Source organism: Amblyomma mixtum, chromosome 1 (assembly GCF_055824585.1).
Source record: "Amblyomma mixtum isolate Tamu chromosome 1, ASM5582458v1, whole genome shotgun sequence".
Lineage (NCBI taxonomy): Eukaryota > Metazoa > Arthropoda > Arachnida > Ixodida > Ixodidae > Amblyomma > Amblyomma mixtum.
In genome coordinates, this window is record NC_143012.1 from 86144812 (window position 1) to 86164433 (window position 19622).

The following is a 19622-nucleotide window of genomic DNA, read 5'->3' on the forward strand; positions in this document are numbered from 1 at the left end:
CTGCTTTGGCCGCGTCTCCTGAACTCGCGCTCGGTGCTATTCTCAATGCACTACGACGACCAGGAGGATGTCGCGACGGTTTTGATGTGCACCGCAGCCGTACAAGCGTCATGATGACAGCGGCGCTCTTCTCAGGGCCAGCCTGCCGGCCTGTATGTCTGCCGCCGGCTTCAGAAAAATGCGCTGATAATGTTTGTTCACGTTCATACCAAGCCCTGGAGTGGAGGAATGTCAAAAATGAATCATTTTTGAGGATCGCTGGCCAATACCAAGTTGCTGGTAGAAATGATAACTGCGATACAAGCAAAATTTCTTCCCAAACCGCTTTGCTGATGCCCAGTGCATGCGACTGTCGTGTTGTCTGCTAGCTCCGCCGCTGAAGGCGTCACGGAAATCGATCATCGCTTTATTTTATTATGAGACGAGGTGAGTTGTTACAACCCATGTTGTAACAGACAACCTGTTACAACCAGAAATAAAGAAATGTGGCTAGTTCCTACGCCTAGAGCATATTACTCAGAACAATCTATCTCTTATACGCTGCCAGTGCTATGAAATAAATTAAACAAAGAAATGTTTGACCCTTTCCAGCATTAAAATACTGCTATTGAGAATTTTTTTTCTGGTCAAGTTTGCGTGATGACGCTGCATGTATTTTTGTGTTGGTACTTTTTGCTTTTTTTTTCAAGGTGTTTTATCTTCTTTTGTGCTATAATGTATAGCGCAGAATTTATTCTCCCTTTTCTGATGCAATGCCAACGTGAAAAATGGGGGCAGCACCTCTGTCAAGCTTCCGAGCTTTTAGTCCTTTTTTCTTTAATATGGAGAAAATAAATGGCTGATTGATTGATTGATTGAGAAAATAAATGGCTGATTGATTGATTGATGTCGACTTTTGGGGCAATAATGGCACACTAAACATAAAGGAGTAGAAACGGAGTAATCTGTCCTCTAGCACACCCCCTTTTATTAAAGGGAGTGTTCCAGACGACACCTTACACCTTTTTTTTTACTCCATTATAGGTGTATTAGTGTTTCGAGTCTACATACTGTATCATACCATGCAAGAAAAAGGTTCACGCGCTGAAGATCTCCCGTAAGCGAAACTTCGCAGCGGTAACCATGCGAGCCTTACCGGTGCGAGGTCATGATGATGGACATGGCCTGTGCTCCTTTAAGCACCTGCACCATGCGGATGATCTCGTTGCGGTAGAGCGGCTCCACGTCCGAGTACGGCTCGTCCAGCAGGACAACGGGTGGTACGCCGATCACCGCCGCCACAATCAGCAGCATCTTCATTTCGCCGTGGCTGCAGTGTCATAGTTTACAAGCGCTGAAGCCTTTGATGCCAAGCTTATGACACGTAAGAATACAGAATCCTTATCTCGGCTTGTACATAATCCATACTACTTGCCGCGTAGTTAACCCTTTTATTCACATGGTCAGCAGTTCCGGGCACGTCGCAACGCCTTTCATTGCGAAAGCAATGCTACGCTCATGAACGGCCTTTGACCTTTGAGCCACGTTTGACCTTTAGAATGACCTCTGACGTCATACCAGGGTGAGAGATGGGCTACCAAGTCGAGTCGTCACGCAGGGGCGGCCGGTAGCCACGCGTGACATTTAGAATGACCTCTGACGTCATATCATGCCCAGTGACGTCATAGCATGACGTCATACCAGGGTGAGAGATGGGCTACCAAGTCGAGTCTTCGCGCAGTGGCGGCCGGTAGCCACGCGTGACCTGTAGACGCGGCGCACTCGTTCTTTCTTTAGACGCGACGCGTCGAGTTCCTTCCGTTAGAGGCGCTGCGCTCGCTTTCGCAACCTACCAGGCTTAACCAAGGCTAAGCCCCCGCAAAATTTTTCTTCTGAGTCTAGCATGTGAATTCTACCTGGAGAGATTCGCCTCGTTTCATCCTATTCTGTTCACTTCACCGTATTGTCCCTTAAACAACGGAGGGCTCCAGTGTCGCAGCGACACGAGCGCCACGAACGGCGTGACTGCTGCGCGCGCGCGGGATATAGCTCTTTCTCTTCGGGTCGGGAACTCAACGCGCACTGACGTTCCGGCGTGCCCTTCCGCTCTTCGCCAGCGGGGCGAGGCCTCGTGGCGAGGAGATTTTCCCCTCGAACTTGTCCCGTCCCGCCTCGAAGTTTCTCCTCTGCCCTAGCGTGTGCGAACATTCGCTCGCAACCTTGCCGGTGAATCGGACGGCCTTGATTTGTTAGCGTATTTTGTTGCTAGGTGGCGTTATTGTTGTTGTAACAATAAATGCCCTTTTTTCTCTCAGCCAAAGTGTCTTTCCTTTGTTCCCTAAGAAAAAGACCCGCCTTGGTTGGCGTGCGCGGGATCACGGGGCGGAGTCCGGCGGTTTTGAACTATGTAAGCCGCGGTTAAGCGTGGAGAACTTATCTATCCCCCTCCCCATTACAACCCCGCATATCTTAAGTTATTTGCGAAAAGACAGTCACAAACGTGGTTATATTTTCTTACATGAGCTAGCCTGGCAGCAGAGAAAGAAGCGAGTGGAATGTGCAGCAAGCTTTGTAGCCGTGCAGATACATGCAACCTACTGACACCACAGAAAGCCCTCCATAAACTCGCAGAGAAAAAAAAACAGGCACCAAGGATAGACAGGAAACGGTGAAAAGATCTCAAATCCTAAACTTCTAGATTAATTTATCTAGGAAAACAGAGTTTTATTGAGTTGCCACATCGCGGGCATAAGCAATATGATAGCACAGCTGAGAAGATCGAAGTTTCAAGCGACAGAACTGCAGTCCTATTTCCTAGAACCTCCTAGAACCATTTCCTAGAACCTCGCATAAGTATATTATCGCTCTTTGCACCCTTCCCACGTCATATCTTCCACCACATTTCCGGCCTTCTCACCCTCTCCCTTTGTTCACCTTTTTTTTTCTTCTTTTCTCCTAATCCCCTACTATCAGTTCTCGGAAACCATGACATTCCTGTTACCCCCTCTGCCCCCACCTTCTGGCTTTCTCTGAACTCGAGCCATCCCCCCCCCCCCCCCCTGCCCTGTCCTTCCTTAGAAATGCCCCCCCCCCCCCCCCTTTTCTTTCTCCTTCCAGTGCCAGCCTATTTTGTTTGCCTTGTTCTCATTTCCCTGTGCCACGCTGACTAATCCTCTTATCTGAGTTTTACAGGTCCACCCAGCGCCTCCCCCCTGTCGCAGCCCCTTCAAAGCCTTTGTTCATTACACACCCCCCGGATATAAGTTTTTCCACTATAGCAGCTTAACGAATCAAGATTCACCTCCCTCCCCTTCCTGACACGCATCCCCTCTCACACCACTTTCCTTCCCCACCCCCGGGGCCTTCCTCCGCGGAGCGAAGGCCCTATTTAATCCCTGCCAAAGATTAACGCTTTGCCCAGACGAAGACAAGTACTCTTGTCGAAACGTCGGCTCAAGCAACCTGAGGTTTTCCCCTCCCTTGTTCATTTTGTGATCGCCAAGGACCATCTACCACACCCTCTTTCTACCAAGAACTGCATTCAGAAAGGCTAGAAAAAGTATGATAGAATCATATGAATAAGTAATCTTAGTAACCACCCAAGGCCCACTGTACAGTCCTCGGACTACCATGAGGAATTGCAGGCAGTATTGCGATTACCGATGGGAAGCATATTCCTCGGCCATACTTTCAATGCCCTGTCCCCTAATACTGTAGCAACTGACAAAGTCGTGGAAACTTGCCACTGCCCAACGTTCACTGCCTGCATCTTGAGCCCGTGCTTGTGATCACTAGATGCAAGGTCGAACTATGATAAAGACATGGTAGGGTTGCAGAAACAGCCTATTGGTCGTGATTATCACCATCATTCATCATTTTCTTTCTGGAACAGCTTGCCAGTGTAATTTAAAAACACAAGTCCCCTATATATAAATACAAAATCGACCTGAAAAGCCTAATTATTGATAATTATTAAGCTCGTTTCCAAATCATACAATCAAATTATTCAACTAACTGCACAGGATGCGAACAGCACATTTGTGAACTGCGTATTATATGTTCCAATCACAGCATTACCGATAACTTTTTGCTCTCCTAGTTGTTTCTTGGTTTGTATTGTATAACTTCAACTATGTTCTGCTTGTACTGCTGGCATACACGTTTTCGTTGTAACCTGTACCGCCGCCGATAGCGAAAATGCAATACTGTTCACTGAGTTTTTATGCCGTGTTCATGGGCGTCCGGAGGGGGGGGGCAAGGGGGGGCGGCTGCACCCCCCTGGAAAATCACTCACTCGAACCGTGAGTGATGGCCGCACGCCAGGGGCGGTGGTGCGCTCAGTCAAAAGGGTAAAAGCAGCCCCGCATGGTCACATCTGCGAAATGCCGCGTCCGGGCGTGCGTCGTTCCGCCGTTTTCAAACCACGCCATCGTTAGCTCTACTGAAGGGCGACCTGTTCCAGACATACAGCGGCACCGGCGAGCATGTGTTTCGAGCCGCCCTGAGATGGGTGTCTGTTTCTTTGATCTCTAGAGAGATAGCGACACGGAGGCAGACAGTGCACGGGGCATCTTGTTTTCGCCTATCGTTACGCCGGTCACCGATGAATTCTTAAGGAGGGAAGGTAAAATCAGCCGTGTCCACCCCCGCTTTGTCGGGCTGCTCAGGGGCAAGCGGGCGATGAGTTGGCGCCGCCGCCGCTCGCTGTCTCCTCCGATCCACGGGTAGCGCAGTTCGGTAGAAGCGCCGCTTTCAGAATCTCCGGCAAAGGGGATTAGCTGCTTTTGTTCACGGCGACGCAGTCTCCCGAGGCGCCCCCACACCAGCGTCCTTTGCGTCTTCTGCGAAAACCAGCGCCTTTGGTCAACGCAGCCCGATGGCGCCTGCCTGGCTCGCCTGTCACCTCTGGCTGGGCCTCAAATCACAACAGCGCCCATGTACTGTGCGTGTCAGTGCATGGTAAAGAGACCCAGGTGGTCGACATTACCCGGAACTCTGTACTACTCCATCCCTCATAGCCTGAGTCGTTTTGGGGCTCTGAACCCCATAAAAACACAAAAACAAATTTTCCGACTGGAGTGGCGAGTGTCCCTTCCCCTCGGAAGTTGCGCGGCGTTCCTTTCACCCCCAAAGTGCGCATTCGGGGATACTGCGGCAAGTAAGCCCTTGCACGTGTGCGCGCCTCTGTGTTTGTGCTTGGGTGTTTTTAGTGGCCGGTTGTCAGCGAAGCTGAGAACAACCAAGACAGCGGACGAGAAAACGACGAGCGGAGAGCAGTGTGTGTGCGGTTGCTCGACTGTGCGGATGCGCAAGCAAGATGGAGCGAGGTGTATGAAGCTGCGAGCGTGCATTTATCTTGTAAATAAGTTTTCGTTGTATATATAGTCATCTTTTGTTTTCAACGTACGCGTTCAACAGTTTTTCCAATCAATGTGTATGATGAGTGTGCACCGAGAGCGTGTAATGAAGCACAGAAGTGAATTTATCACACGTGTAATTACGCAATTCGCCCAGAAAAATCCGAGGCGCCTACAGTTGCTGTTCAAGGAAGACTGACTGAGTGACTGTAGTTGCGTGTTTGTGAACATATTGTGCTGTGTGCTGGTCATCAATCCGGGTGAGTCGAGACCCCGTATGCAGCAAGACTGAGCACTCTTCTCCACGAAGTGATATAGCATCTTTTTGCATTTTTATTAATTTTAGTTGTTTCTTCGTTGATAAACTCCAATGTACCTCTCCTAGCCGCGCTTTAATTTGCTGTTTGTAATTTTTCTTTCATGTGTGCATTTTGTTTAATTTTTATTTATATATAAATAAATAAATTTACTCCGCAAATAGCGCCTTTCTGCTACGAACATACCCCCCCCCCCCCCCCCCCCCGGGGCACCAACGGGGCCCCCCCCTGCAAAAAATTCTGCGGACGCCCTTGGCCGTGTTTCATTACTTATTACTGTTTTACTTAATGATATAGGAGGTCCAGTACGGTCACTGACTACGGGACCTCCTTCTGTATAAAATTTTCCATGTTATATTTTCTTTTCTATACTAATGAACTGATTCTGATTGCCAAGACGACAGAAGGGGGCACTTTTGTGGCGTTGCCCGAAGCCAACAAAGGGACCGTTGTCACTGTAGGACCACTATTCTTTTGCATATCTTGCAACTGTGTGGACAAGGCAGCAAAAACACGAGTGACTCACCCTACCGAGTGACAGCGTTTCTTCAAGACCAAGAACGAGAGGGATGTGTCACATACAGGGCTTGGCGTTCAGACTGTACAGGGCATCTACCAGACAGATAGATATGTTTAGATATATAGATATATATATTTGAGTGTGCCTCAACAGCCAAGTGGCCTCAACGAGCGCACACTAGGTCAGATACATCAGATACACTGGAACATCAGAATGACCACTTAAAAACATTTAAAACCAGGCATGAAAACAACAATTAGGCAAATATGTCCGTGTCAATAAACGTTTTGTTACACAGGATTTGTAAACGAGTCATTGGACAGATGGCGTGCCAATCGGGATAAAATGTGTCAAAACATTTTGCGCCTTTTGCATGCGGCACACGAAAATTCAGGGACATCAGTAAGGCTCCACAGTTAATGAAACCGCGCACGACTTTCATGTATGCGTCACTTGTCGGCAAGGGTACACATATTGAGGTCTGCCAAGAGAGAATCAGAGTCGTAGAAACGACGGTGACCAATATACCGGGCGTCCCAGCTAAATGTAACCAAACTTTTAAAGAAGGCGAAGTGTTCTAGTCCAGTGAAACCAACTCAGGGTTGTTCATAGTCGCGTGGCCTAGTCTTGAGTATGTTTCGCTCTTCAAAGCTAATTAATTAGTTAAGTATAATTAGCTAACTTTTTAATCACTTCAGGAAGAAAGTGTCGATGCAAAAGTTTTAGATCACCTCGAAAAACCGCTAGTAGTGCTGTTTCCGTCAAGTTGAGATTTACGTAGCTTCATTTATTGGCCTTAAAAGAAAGTTGTCACGTGACCAGCTGCTCTCTCACTTCTCTGCCCCAATGTGCACCCAAAGTCTCATCGAGGAGAGGACTTCAGAAAAAATGGATTTTATTCTTTAAGGCGCGTCTTGGGACGTTGAAGTGGCAGAGTTGTTATGTGGAAGCTTTTTCTTATTTTGCGGGTTATGGTTAAAGGCCGGTAAAGAAACTACTTTACGTAAATATTACCTTGCTGCAAATGTCTCAGTAAGCTGTTTCTCAAAGCGATCTACAACTTTTCTATTGACAATTTGCTCCTCAAGGCAATAATTAAAAAGTTAGTTGATTAAGCTTAACTAATTAGTCAACCATGAAGAACGAAAAAACTGCAGACTAGGCCACGCGACTCTAAACAACCCTCATTTGTTTTCAGACGGCTAGGACACCCCGTGTTTCTTAAAATTTTGGTTACATTTAGCTGGGGCACCTGGTATGTATAATAGATGCGTGTGAACTTACGCTGGACATTTTCACGGGAGAGTTTGCGGAGCTCACCTGCATTTATTAATCATCTGGTCTTCCTTGAGCCTCCCTACGAGGGACAGCGCGCCCAGCACCGCCTGGCGTCTCCACAAGACACCACGCAGTCTGGCCATCAGATCCAGCAGTTCGCCCACTGTGAGTGCCGGCATGCTGGCCACGCTGATGCCGTCCGGCGCGTAGCCGATGCACTGCTGCCAGGCGCGCACGTCCACGCCCAGGGACAGCGCGGCCGTGTAGGCTCCGCCCCCCGTGGGCACCTGGAGCCCCACCAGTACCTCCAGGAGGGTGCTCTTGCCCGAGTTGTTGATGCCCACCAGGCCGAGGCACTCGCCGCGATTGAGCAGGATGCTCACGCCGTCCAGGACCTTGGCCTAACAGCGCAGCGAACGGGCGTTGTCAGAACTGACGCGGATTACTGTGGAGCGCTGGATGCAATGACGATCACGAGAACCAGTAGTTTGCTTTATTGCTTTATTGGGGTTTAACGTCCCAAAGCGACTCAGGCTATGAGGGACGCCTTAGTGGAGGGCTCCGGAAATTTCGACCACCTGCGGTTCTTTAACGCGAACTGACATCGCACAGCACACGGACCTCTAGAATTTCGCCTCCATCGATATTCAGCCGCCGCAGCCGGGCTCGAACCCACGTCTTTCGGGCCAGCCGCCGAGCGCCGTAACCACTGAGCCACCGCGGCGGGTCCGAGTAGCAGTAGCAAAATTGAAAAGTGCAAGAATTCTTATCTTATAATGGTTGATACAGAGACCAAGAAAGTTGCCTTAACAGCATAGCCGGTGCCGTCTACTGCACGGAACGCATCGTGAGAGAACCCAGTAATCCAGAAACGCATGCTGACATCGTTAACACGTGCCCCATGGGAACAAAAAAGCACCGAAAATGCCGTGGCAATTTTTGTTTTGTGTGAGTTTGTTCCGTACATATTTAGACCTGATGTCCTGTCTTAATCCGAAGTTTTCTCCGTCTCTTTTATTTTTGTAGCGAAAGCTACACTATGCTAGTCAGGGGCGCATTTCGGCCGGTCGTCGCAGGCCAGTACTGCGCATGCGCCGTAACCATGGGAACCATGGCAACCGGTTAATTAATTAATTCATTCATTCATTATTTATTTATTTATTTATTTATTTATTGCACATCTTGCGATACCTTTCGCTATGTATATTCTAGCCTAGCTGAGCTACGCCACAGCAATTTTTTTTCCTACCCCTCATATTAACAAGTAGGTGCTAGAGAACTATCGTTAACAGCGTTGTCCGCTTACCGGGGTAAGGAAGCCTACTGCTTTCTGCATGTTGCGGATAACCATGGCGACGTCTTTGAAGGCCTTGGTTCTGCAGACCTGGTTCACTAGGTTCCCTTCCCTCTCAACTTCGGGATCCATGCTGACGGCGACGAGTCGGGGGCCCCTCTGCTGCTCAGGTGCCTCGTCGGACTCCTCGCCACCATAAAAGCGGCGGGCCAAGTACCTGCCAGCCGAACGACACATTGGTTATCCATCGAATTCACGTATTATGCGACAGCACAAGAACTTCACGTCCTCGCATTCACCGCCGGTGTCACTTTTCCACCTGCAAGGTTGAAAGTGACACCTTGCAGATGCAGGTGCCACCTTGCAGCCGACTTTCTAGCTGGAACACGGAAGAACTAGACAGGGACGGTTCTGCCGATTCTAGTCCTGAGAAGAGCCCTTACAAAAATTTTTTTAGAAAGTCTATAGACTGTCCATAGACTTCTGTCTATAAAGTCTATAAACTTTCTATAGACAAATCCTAGAAAACAGTTTATAGACTGTTCTACTCCGTACCACACGCGGAATTGTTCGCATCAGTAAGGGCATGTGTGGAAGAACACGGAGAAGTGTCGTTCCAGAATTCTGCAGGCATGTCCCTAGATGATTTTATGACACTTCCGGAGTTTTACCTTATGTTAGGGTAAAAGAACAATTCAAAAGACGTTCATTCGTCTTTCCGTTACAAAGGAGCACTGGGTTAACAAGAGGCCGTGTTGCTTCTTTCGTGTCCAACACCTGAGTCATTTGTCTTCACGCGCCGTGCGAGCGCTCGTCCTCCTCATCCTCTCCTCACATCACTCTCTCCTCACACGGGCGGCTCCGGTTGCTCTCACTCAAAGTTCGGGTTGCTCGCCCTCCGGCGAAGGATCTCCGTCGGCGGGGATGAGCTGGCGCTCACACTTAGTACTACTTTTATTTCATTTGACAAAGATCATTATCTGCAACGCCGTGGCATATGCATTTGTTCATGTGTAGCACCTGTACTAACCAACATATTTTTATCATGTATTGACCAATCACTGACAACTGCCGTAGATGGCAGTAAGGTTTTAAAAGTTTTTAGGTACGTGGATGATTTTTTGGTTCTTTTGAACAACAACCACGCTATGACGACCCACGATATGGTGAATGAAGTTTTATTTCAGTTCAGGCAACATGATAAAGGTATAACTTTTGCGCATGAAATGCCTTCGGGGGGCTGCCTGCAATTTTTAGATATCCACACGATCTTTTCGAACGATGGTGTGTGCTGGTTGTGACCACCCCAGAGCCCAAAAAGGTCTGTTACCGTGTAGTTCTGAGCACTAGAAAACTGTTAAGAGGGGGATTGCTGCTATTTGTCTGGAGTCTGCCCTCATGAATCGTGTCCTCACAGAACGCAGGATAGTTTTAATGATCAGGTCGGCAGGCTTTGCTCTGCCGGGTTCCCCTGTACGATCGTGGCGGCTGTGGCTGAGACGCTACTGCAAAAGATGAAAGGGAAAGCGCGGCAAAGGAAAGCAAAGCACGACCAGTAGTCATGCCGTACGTGCACAAAGTGTCACACAACCTGAAGAAGGTGGCGGGAAAGTACAATGTGCCAATGGTGTTTTTACAGCACCGACCAAACTGGCAAAGCTATGCCCCCGCGTCACCAATCAAGGAACAAAGAAAAGTAGCTGTGGCAAGAAGCATGCTAGGCCCTTTGCAGGATGCACCGTCGGAGTTGTCTACGAAATACCTCTGACTTGTGGAAAAACGTACGTAGGCCAGACTGGACGCTGCTTGAACGATCGTGCACGGGAACATGGGTTATTGCCAACAACGGAGGGTGGATCTAATTTGGCAAAGCATTGCCTGTCCTGCAGTCACTGTCGGCCGCGGCTTAACGAGATTAGAGTTCTCGGCAAGAGTCGCGATTCAATCGCACTTAAAGTTATGGAAGCTTACTTCATAAAGAAAAGAGGAGATGCATGTATATGTGATTCTTCGATTGTACTATTCAATAGTGAGGTAGCCTTTCTCGATAAGACGATCCAAGTTTAGGCCTTGGTCTGTTACTGACCGCCACATGATGTATCCTTGCGCTGCGCATGCTCAAAGTACATTCTTTTTTCCTTTTTTGCCTTAAATACGTGCTATGTCCTTTGAATAAAATCAGTTGTAAGTTTGAGCTCGTCCCGTACCCTGTCTTGTGTGTGTGTGTTTCGCGCAACTACCATGTCTGAAGATACAACTAGCCCGACAACACGTTCTACTCAGTCTATAGGCAATACAAATGATACAGACAGTTTATATACAATCTATAGGTTTATGACCATGCACCTTTAGGACACTTTTGTCTGAAGACAGTCTATATACTATAAATAGCCCGACAACACGTTCTACTCAGTCCATAGGCAATACAAATGATACAGACAGTTTATATACAATCTATAGGTTTATGACCATGCACCTTTAGGACACTTTTGTCTGAAGACAGTCTATATACTATAAATAGCCCGACAACACGTTCTACTCAGTCTATAGGCAATACAAATGATACAGACAGTTTATATACAATCTATAGGTTTATGACCATGCACCTTTAGGACACTTTTGTCTGAAGACAGTCTATATACTATAAATAGAAAAAAGAAATATCTATGGGAAAGCAATAGAGTTTAGCCTATAGGCCGAATTTCGATGGAGGCGAAATTCTAGAGGCCCGTGTACTGTGCGATGTCAGTGCACGTTAAAGAACCCCAGGTGGTCGAAGTCTCCGGAGCCCTTCACTAGGGCGTCCCTCATAGCCTGAGTCCCTTTCGGACGTTAAACCCCAGTAAGCCAAACCAGACAGTCTATAGGCAATTTTTTAAGGGAACGTCGGTTTGTTGACAAAAATGGTCCCCATTCTAACAACCAGATGGCACCACTGCGCTGAGCTTATGCTTTTGGGGTTTAACGTCCCAAAGCGACTCAGGCTGTGAGGGACGCTGTAGTGAAAGGCTCCGGAAATTTCAACCACCTGGGGTTCTTTAACGTGCACTGACATCGCACAGTACACAGACCTGTAGAATTTCGCCTCCATCGAAATTCGACCGCCGCGGCCGGGATCGAACCCACGTCTTTCGGGTCGTTGCGTCTCAGTTTGCATATGTTGAACTAAAATAGGATTGTGACAAATGGGTAACATCTCGCGTTCAGTTAAACCGAGAAAAGTCTTCTTATGTTTTGTTTTCTAATGGAGTCCCGGCATTACACAAACGTAAGCCGACTATTCGACCAGACGCTTACAGTCTCAAGTCTAAATCCCCTCACTTAAACTTAACCATTTGCAAACGAAAATTTCTGCATATACCACCAAGCTCCTCAATTGGTTCCATTTCCATTTTCGTGTTTCTTCTTCTCATATGCGCCAGATTTATCATCAGGTTATTCTTCCTACAATTACCTATGCCGCCCGAGCTTGGTGTTTCATTGCCACCTTTCCCGACTACGAGATCACGTTTTATCACTTCAACGAATTCCCCTTCTGGCTCTTACTGGTGCCGTGTTTTTTTCTGGCTCTTACCGGTCCCATATTTCCAAATGTACTATGCTAAGTAAAATTAGACCGATGCACTCCGCGTCCAGCGCAGTTCGTAGCAAGGCTGTAGTAGTTATAAGCCTCGTTTACATGAACCCGACGGTGGCGTGTCGAGTCAGGGGATCGAGGTGATCAAGGTCAGCCCAACTCGACGTCTATGTGTTTACATGAATTCGGTTTTAGCGAGTCGAGACCGGTTCAACTGAAGCGACACCAAGCGTCGAGCAGCGCAAGCGGGAGAGGGAAGTGGCAGCCTCCAAGATGGCTGCACGGAACCGCTGTCTCGGAGGCACGACGGCGCAAGCGAAAAACAGGTTCCCATTTATCCTGTCCTATCCCGCAAACCCGACTCTTCGACTCCCTGCAGGCGAGAGCGTTTACATGGACTCGATAACTGGCTTTTCACCCGACAAGCAAGCTCGACTCGACTCTATCGAGTTCATGTAAGCAGGCCTATAGATGAGTTTAACAATGCATTAAGCTCAGTTGTCAGCTTCCTGCGCCTTGTGCAGCGTTAGTGCCTGCGAGCTCAAATGCGTGTAGTAAAAACACTATGAAACCGTCGCCTAATCTGATTCATATCCGTATACTACGACTTTGTTTTAATGCGCTATCATTAGATCGAGGGACCTGTATAAGCGGATAGGGCGAGCGCCGAGTGACAGGTGGTCCACCTACCACGGCGGGCAGCCAGGAACCTGCCCAACAGGCTACGAAAGAGATTAGTTACTGCTTATACGAACTTAACAGTACACCATCTCGGATATAACGAACTTTAGAGAGTTAACCTCGGATATACAAAACTTTCGTGTCTGGACCTATAGGGTGTAACGAACTTAGTGTTTACCTCGGTACAGCGAACCTAAGCTGCCATCTCGGATATGACGAACTTCATTGTGTCAACCTCGTATATAACGAAACATTTGGCCGCTAACGCATTGAAAGAATCCACCAAGGATGGCCCATATGTGTGCATCGCGTAAGGATACTTTATTTCTGCACGAAAGTGCGACGTCGAAATTTCCGGAGCCCTTCACTACGGCGTCCCTCGTAGCCTAAGTCGCTTTGTGACGTTAAACCCCAATAAACGAATAAACCAAACCGAAAGTGCCGACGTGATCCTGCCATATAATTTGTAATCTTTCCATTTCGACACCACAATACGGGACCATCTACATGAAGTTTCCATGCTTTATGTCTGAGACCTATTTTTATATGCCTAGCAGTCTCCAAATCACACTTCCTGTGCAGACTGTACAGGTGAGCCTATTTTGCCAGGTTTCGTTCAATGAAGGATCCATAAAAGGAATCAAATCTAACGACTTCCGGTGGATGTGACGTCACACCGTTCCCGTGGCTATATCGATACCCAGATTATACATCTTTCGTGGTTCTTAATTGTTAATTACACTTAGTTACACATTTTCCCATCTAATTTGACACAAATCCGACGTTTTTCAGACCGTTCTGAGAGAACTTTCACTATGCCGTGACGACTTCCGGTGGATGTGACGTCACGCCGTTCCCGTGGCTATATCGACGTCCGTGCTATTTCGACGCAACTTCGACATTTTTGCCTCTAACTAATTAGCTAAATCTTTAGTCATCAAACTTGGCTTCTAGGTTCCTTTTTTCCTCCTCTATCTGAAGCAACCATTAGTTTTCTTTTTTAGTTCCGGAGTTAAACGAGTGTGACACGCTTTGTTAACGGACGACAGTATGAGCCATTAAAGGTTTTCGCCTTAAAACCTTAAAAGCTATCTTGTTTGCAAGGGTCGGCCATTCAGTCTGGGGGCTCCTTGCTTGCGGCAAAAGCTCGTCTCGGCTATGCGACGCCCGGTGCTCACCAACGCAAGTTGTAGAAGGCCTGCGCATCCGCCAGCGAGAGTAGGGCCAGGTAGAGCATGCCCTGGATGACCATGCTCACTGCCTCGTAGAAGCCGGTCTCGTGGAACGGCTCCAGCGGGTACAGAAGGCGGGCCGTCTTGTTTCCAGCTTTCGCTGCGATGTACACGTGCAAGCTTAGGTTAAGGACAATGCAGCGAGCTATGGAAAGAAAAATGATAGGTGTAACGTTATAAGAGATCGGAAGAAGGCGGAGTGGGCGAGAGAACAAACGCGGGTTAATGATATCCTAGTCGAAATCAAGAGGAAGAAGTGGGCTTGGGCAGGGCATGTAATGCGAAGGCAAGATAACCGATGGTCCCTAAGGGTAACGGAGTGGATTCCAATAGAAGGCAGGCGTAGCAGGGGGCGGCATGAAGTTAGGTGGGCGGGTGAGGCTAAGAAGTTTTCGAGGGTACGGTGGCCGCAACTGGCAAAGGACAGGGTTAATTGGAGAGTCATGGGAGAGGCCTTTGCCCTGCAGTGGGCGTAGTCAGGCTGATGATGATGATGATGACAAGTTAGGTAAAACACGCTGTAAGTACACCACATAAGAGCTCTCCAGAGAAAATTCATTGGAGCTATAGCTTCGAAAAGCTCCAGGATATTCGTAAAAAGTGCGCTACATTGATTGTTAGCCTTGAGCGTTGGTTCCGGTTGGTTTTCGCTCCGTTGGGCAACACGTGGCAGGATGACCATTCAGGTATTTCTCACCTTCGCAGCAGCGCGAAATCCGCTCGTCGAGAGCGAAATGGGGCTCCTGGCACGCCTCTTCGAGCAGTTCCCCTCCGGTGAGACAGATGGCGTTCCACCGGAACAGCAGGATCACCTTGATGACGCCTCGCACGAGGGAGTACGTGGGGAACCAGCGGAACACGAAGCCCCAGAGGACGAGTCCGGGTGACGTCGTTGTCGATGGGTCCTCCTGCACAAGCACCCGAAGGATCTCCACGCCAATCGATCCCACCATGCCTGCGGGAGAGAACAGATTATGCGACCGCGTGGAGAAGAACTGTCAGCATCACACGTACCTGACATCCCACATTGTCAAAAGAAATTTCGAGGACACTTTGCAACTAAAGTGTTGAGAGGCGAATGCCTTTTTGACATGCTGCATTTGCGAATGATTGCGATTAATTACACTTAATTCATGATTACTCCACTCGAGGACACTTTGGCAACTAAAGTGTTGAGAGGCGATAGCCTTTTTGGCATGCTGCTTTTGCGAATGATTACCATTCATTACACTTAATTCATGATTACTCCACCCGAACTACCTCGCTCCATCTACACTCTCTTCTAAACATTCAATTTTGCACCACACGTCGACTGCGCCTACACTTCCGGTCACATGGTACTGCACTTCCTGTGATTCAAAATTCGCGCCACTCCCGCCACGACCACGGCCACTATTGGTCGGTTTTTTTACCTGTAAATTAACTAATTATTCTACAGTCATCAAACATAGCTTCTAGGTTCATTTTTCCGCCTCTATTTGAAGCAGTCATTGGTTTTCTTCTATCCTTTCTAGTTCCCGAGTTAAACGCGTGTGACACGCTTTGTTAACCGACGGACGGCAGTATGCTTTCGCCTTAATATACAAACGGTTCAGCAAAATCAACATCTATTTGCGTATGCGGACCGGACTACATCAAGGAGACATTGAGGGCCACTCCATATAAGTCGATTACTCCAGTTTTTCTGACGGTTGAAGTTCGTTCGGCAGCGAAGGGCGACCTAATTGCTGATAAGATTGGGGTTGAAAATCCCACTGGATCCTAATTCGTGACGTCAACGATGAAAAGGCCTCCGTGATCACAGTGTAGCCTCAAAGATCGCCAGCTTTTAAAAAAGAATGGGTATAGGCAACCACAGTTCACGAAAACGACGTGTGGTGGCGACACGTGTATTTAATTTTCGGGCATTTTCATAGCCCATTGCAGCGTTGTTTTAAGTAATAGTAACTTTCGTCAATAGAACACGGCATTCACTCGGTATCAGACATGTTCGTTTTGTCTTGTGTCACTTAAATGAAACCAATTCTTTTGCACACACCACACTGAACTAACATGCGTACATTTACTCCTCCATTCTGATGCTAGGTCACTCACTAGCCGACGCACTGCCCAGTGTTATCCACTGTTAATCATTGCTTGTAGTTGGTAAACATTCGTTCGTCGCTGTCACCTAGTGGTAATTGCGATAAACAGTGTAAACTGGGTCTAGGATCGCACATGTATGTAATGTTCATACATTTTACTCAACACTGCAGGTGCCACGATTCCTGTTATCACTCCACACGTATAATCTCATTGTGCACGACGGTTTTAAAGCAGAAAAGGTTTAAAAATACACGATTATAAATACAAACCGTAAATATAGTCAATATCCGTTTTCTTCACGCCGCATTCATTTACTCAGCATATTCAGGAATTTTCTATATTCGGTGCATATATATCGAGCGCTTTGTTGCCCCTACTCGCCACTGGAGCTACGGTCGTCGGTATCCTCAAAATTAGTGGTATTGCGTGAGCACGGGAGCGCCAAACACTCGCAAATTCCATATTAAAGAGATCTTATCAATGGTGTCTTTCTTACAGTCTACATGGCTTCGATGGCGCCATGTTTTCAGTCAAATGATAACTGATAACTGATAACCACTTGCCATGATTTTTTTTATTGCAGTTAATAACAAACAACAAATAGACGCTGTTTTTCTTGACTTCGCCAAAGCCTTTGATAAGGTTCCGCACACTAAACTCATTCAAAAGCTTTACACTGCCGGAATCAATCCTAATATTATTGACCTTATTAGAGCCTACTTAGAAGATAGATTTCAATATGTTCGTGTTAACGATGAGTACTCTGATGAACTTCCGGTTTCATCTGGTGTTCCGCAAGGATCAGTTCTGGGGCCTATCCTATTTTTAGTTTACGTAAATGACATAATTAACGTGGTTGATTCCGAAGTTAAAGTTAAACTATTTGCAGATGACTGCGTTTTATATTCCTTAGTTAACTCCACACCGGACCAAATTAAGCTTAACAGTAACCTGCAGAAGATCTCAAACTGGTGTAACCAATGGGGTATGTTTCTTAACGTTAATAAATGTTCCGTACTTAGAATTTGTAAAAAGAAAACTGTTCTGATACATCCATATTGTATAGCTGGCGTACCACTTCCAGAAACCTCATCTGTGAAATACCTTGGAGTTCAGATAACTAATTGCCTAAACTGGGATGCTCACATCAATATTACATGCGGGAAAGCTCTGAAGACTCTGTGGTGTTTGAGGCGTAAACTGTCAAAGGCCCCAAAACATGTCAAACTGGCAGCGTATAAGGCTTTGGTGCGGCCTCGTCTGGAATATGCTTGTTGCTTATGGGACCCATTTACGGCCAAGAATATCTCCAAATTAGAAAGAGTGCAGAGGACAGCGGCCCGTTTCATTTGCAATCGATACAAACGAACAGATAGTGTATCAGCTATGATCAATTCTATTGGCCTAGAATCTCTTCAGACAAGGCGCACTGAAGCAAGATTGAAATTTTTGTTCCTAATATATAATAATCTGATTAGAATAAACACCCATGATTATATTACTCCTGTTTCACGAGCAAGTACGCGTTATAACCATGGAAAAATGCTGCAAGAATTTCGTGCATACTCTAACACAGTAAAACACTCATTTTTTTTCAAATCAATAGCAGAGTGGAATGAATTGCCGAAGTGTGTAGTGAACAGCCCAAATGTGGAAACCTTTGTCGATAATTTCAGAGCCTTTTCTATGTGAAACCCATGTCTTTTTGGTTTCTTTTTTTCGCATTATCGTTTGCTCTTGCATGAAGTTTGTGCATATCTTGTGTTTTTTTATTTGTATCTGTGCCCATGCCCGTGCTCATGCCTGCTTGGAGTCGAGCGACTCTGCAGTATGAAATAAATAAATAAATAAATAAAATGAAACGCGCCAGTGACTCACACGAATGGGAAAAAAATTCTTAATCGAAATCTCTGGATCGGGAATTTCGTGAGGAGCGACAGATTAATTCAGACCCCAAATGACCTGACTTGTGGGTACGCGCTTTACTCGTCACCTGTTCGCATCCCCGCAATGCAGCCTCAACTCGTCCCCTGTGGTTCGCTTCCCCGAAATGCACCCTCCTTAGCCGTGTTAGTTACTTTAACTAACAAGAGAGGGCGCCGGCGTCGCAGCGACAGGAGCGCCACGGATGGCGTGTTTGCTGCGCGCGGGTAGACCGCCCGTCCAGCCTCGGAGTTTCCCTCTGCCCTAGCGTGGGCGAACGTTCGCTCGTAACGTTGCTGATGAATCGGACATCCTCGATTCCTTAGGGTATTTTGTTGCTAGCTGGCGTTGTTGTTGTAGCGATAAATGCCTTCTTTGTGTCAGCCAGAGTCTCATTCCTTTGTTCTCTCAGAGCAAGGCCCGCCGTGGTCGGCGTGCTCTCGGTACCGTAAGCGACTACGGGGTGGGGTCGAGCGGTTTGAACTGTGTCAGCCGCGATTGAAGGATATCACCCCCCCCCCTCCCCCATTAAAACTCCACAAACTGCAGAACGCATAACATAAAAGCCATTGTATTACAGAATAGCGAGCACGGGACTTCCTCGATATTCTACGCACAACATCACGCTTACGTTCGTCGAAGCTTGGCATACCTATATACAGCAGCTTCTCAATGCCTAGTTCTTCGAGAAAACTCACCTGCGAGAAACAGGCCGAGGGCCAAGAAGGAGAAAGCCCAGGTAGGGTTCCGGAAGAGTCCCGAGAACAGGTACGTCAGCGGCATACTCGAAAACGCGTTGGCCACGAACAGAGCCAGGATGGCCACTGCGTATACGGTCGACGCATTTAGCTCTCCTCCTACAGTTACCTTTCGCCGGGCTTATACAACAGTTAAACGTTAAAGGGCACGAACAATATTTCGTTGCCGCCCGAATTATATACGGCAATTACCTCGCTGGCGTCCCAGAACCCTCCTCGCAGCGTCGCCCCTCCTCCTCCTGTTTTTCTATCTTCTCCTCTTTTTTTCTTTCACGGCTGTTGCGCTCTTCGGTCTATTCCTCCGGCGAGTCTGCCTCCGCGCACCGCCGCCGCGAATCTGCGCGTCTTCTGGACCGCGGCCTGGTCAGCGCGCCTCTCAATGTGCTGACGCATGAACACGTAGGTGGTGGTGGAAACGTTCACAATTGCCAATGATGTAAATCGTAGGGGCGCCTGGTTTGCCGCAAAAGTTTGCATGATGACGAGAATTGGTCTGGGTATCGGGCATGCAGCAGTATTGGGTATTGAGCAGTCCGGGTTTGTAGTTGTCGCCAATGTGCAGCCTGCGCTATGGTGAGGGACGGAGCGGGGGGTGCGTATTCCCTTCGTTTGTCTCGGTAA

General features: G+C 47.6%; 1 protein-coding gene and 1 long non-coding RNA gene across 2 annotated transcripts in view; one reads left to right on the forward strand and one right to left on the reverse strand.

Annotated features, from left to right (window-relative positions):
• Window positions 1-19622, forward strand: part of LOC149367099 (uncharacterized) — a 434438-nt gene that overhangs the window by 392994 nt on the left and 21822 nt on the right. The gene's annotated exons all lie outside the window — the stretch shown is intronic.
• The window catches only part of LOC149367108 (phospholipid-transporting ATPase ABCA3-like), a 96465-nt gene that overhangs the window by 20791 nt on the left and 56052 nt on the right, over window positions 1-19622 (reverse strand). Inside the window, exons 20-25 of the mRNA XM_089554179.1 lie at window positions 18942-19067; window positions 14933-15190; window positions 14182-14335; window positions 8758-8962; window positions 7494-7852; window positions 1136-1309 (exon numbers count right to left, since the gene is read on the reverse strand). Of these exons, the coding sequence (XP_089410305.1) occupies window positions 1136-1309; window positions 7494-7852; window positions 8758-8962; window positions 14182-14335; window positions 14933-15190; window positions 18942-19067 (1276 nt within the window). The remainder of the gene's footprint in view (window positions 1-1135; window positions 1310-7493; window positions 7853-8757; window positions 8963-14181; window positions 14336-14932; window positions 15191-18941; window positions 19068-19622) is intronic.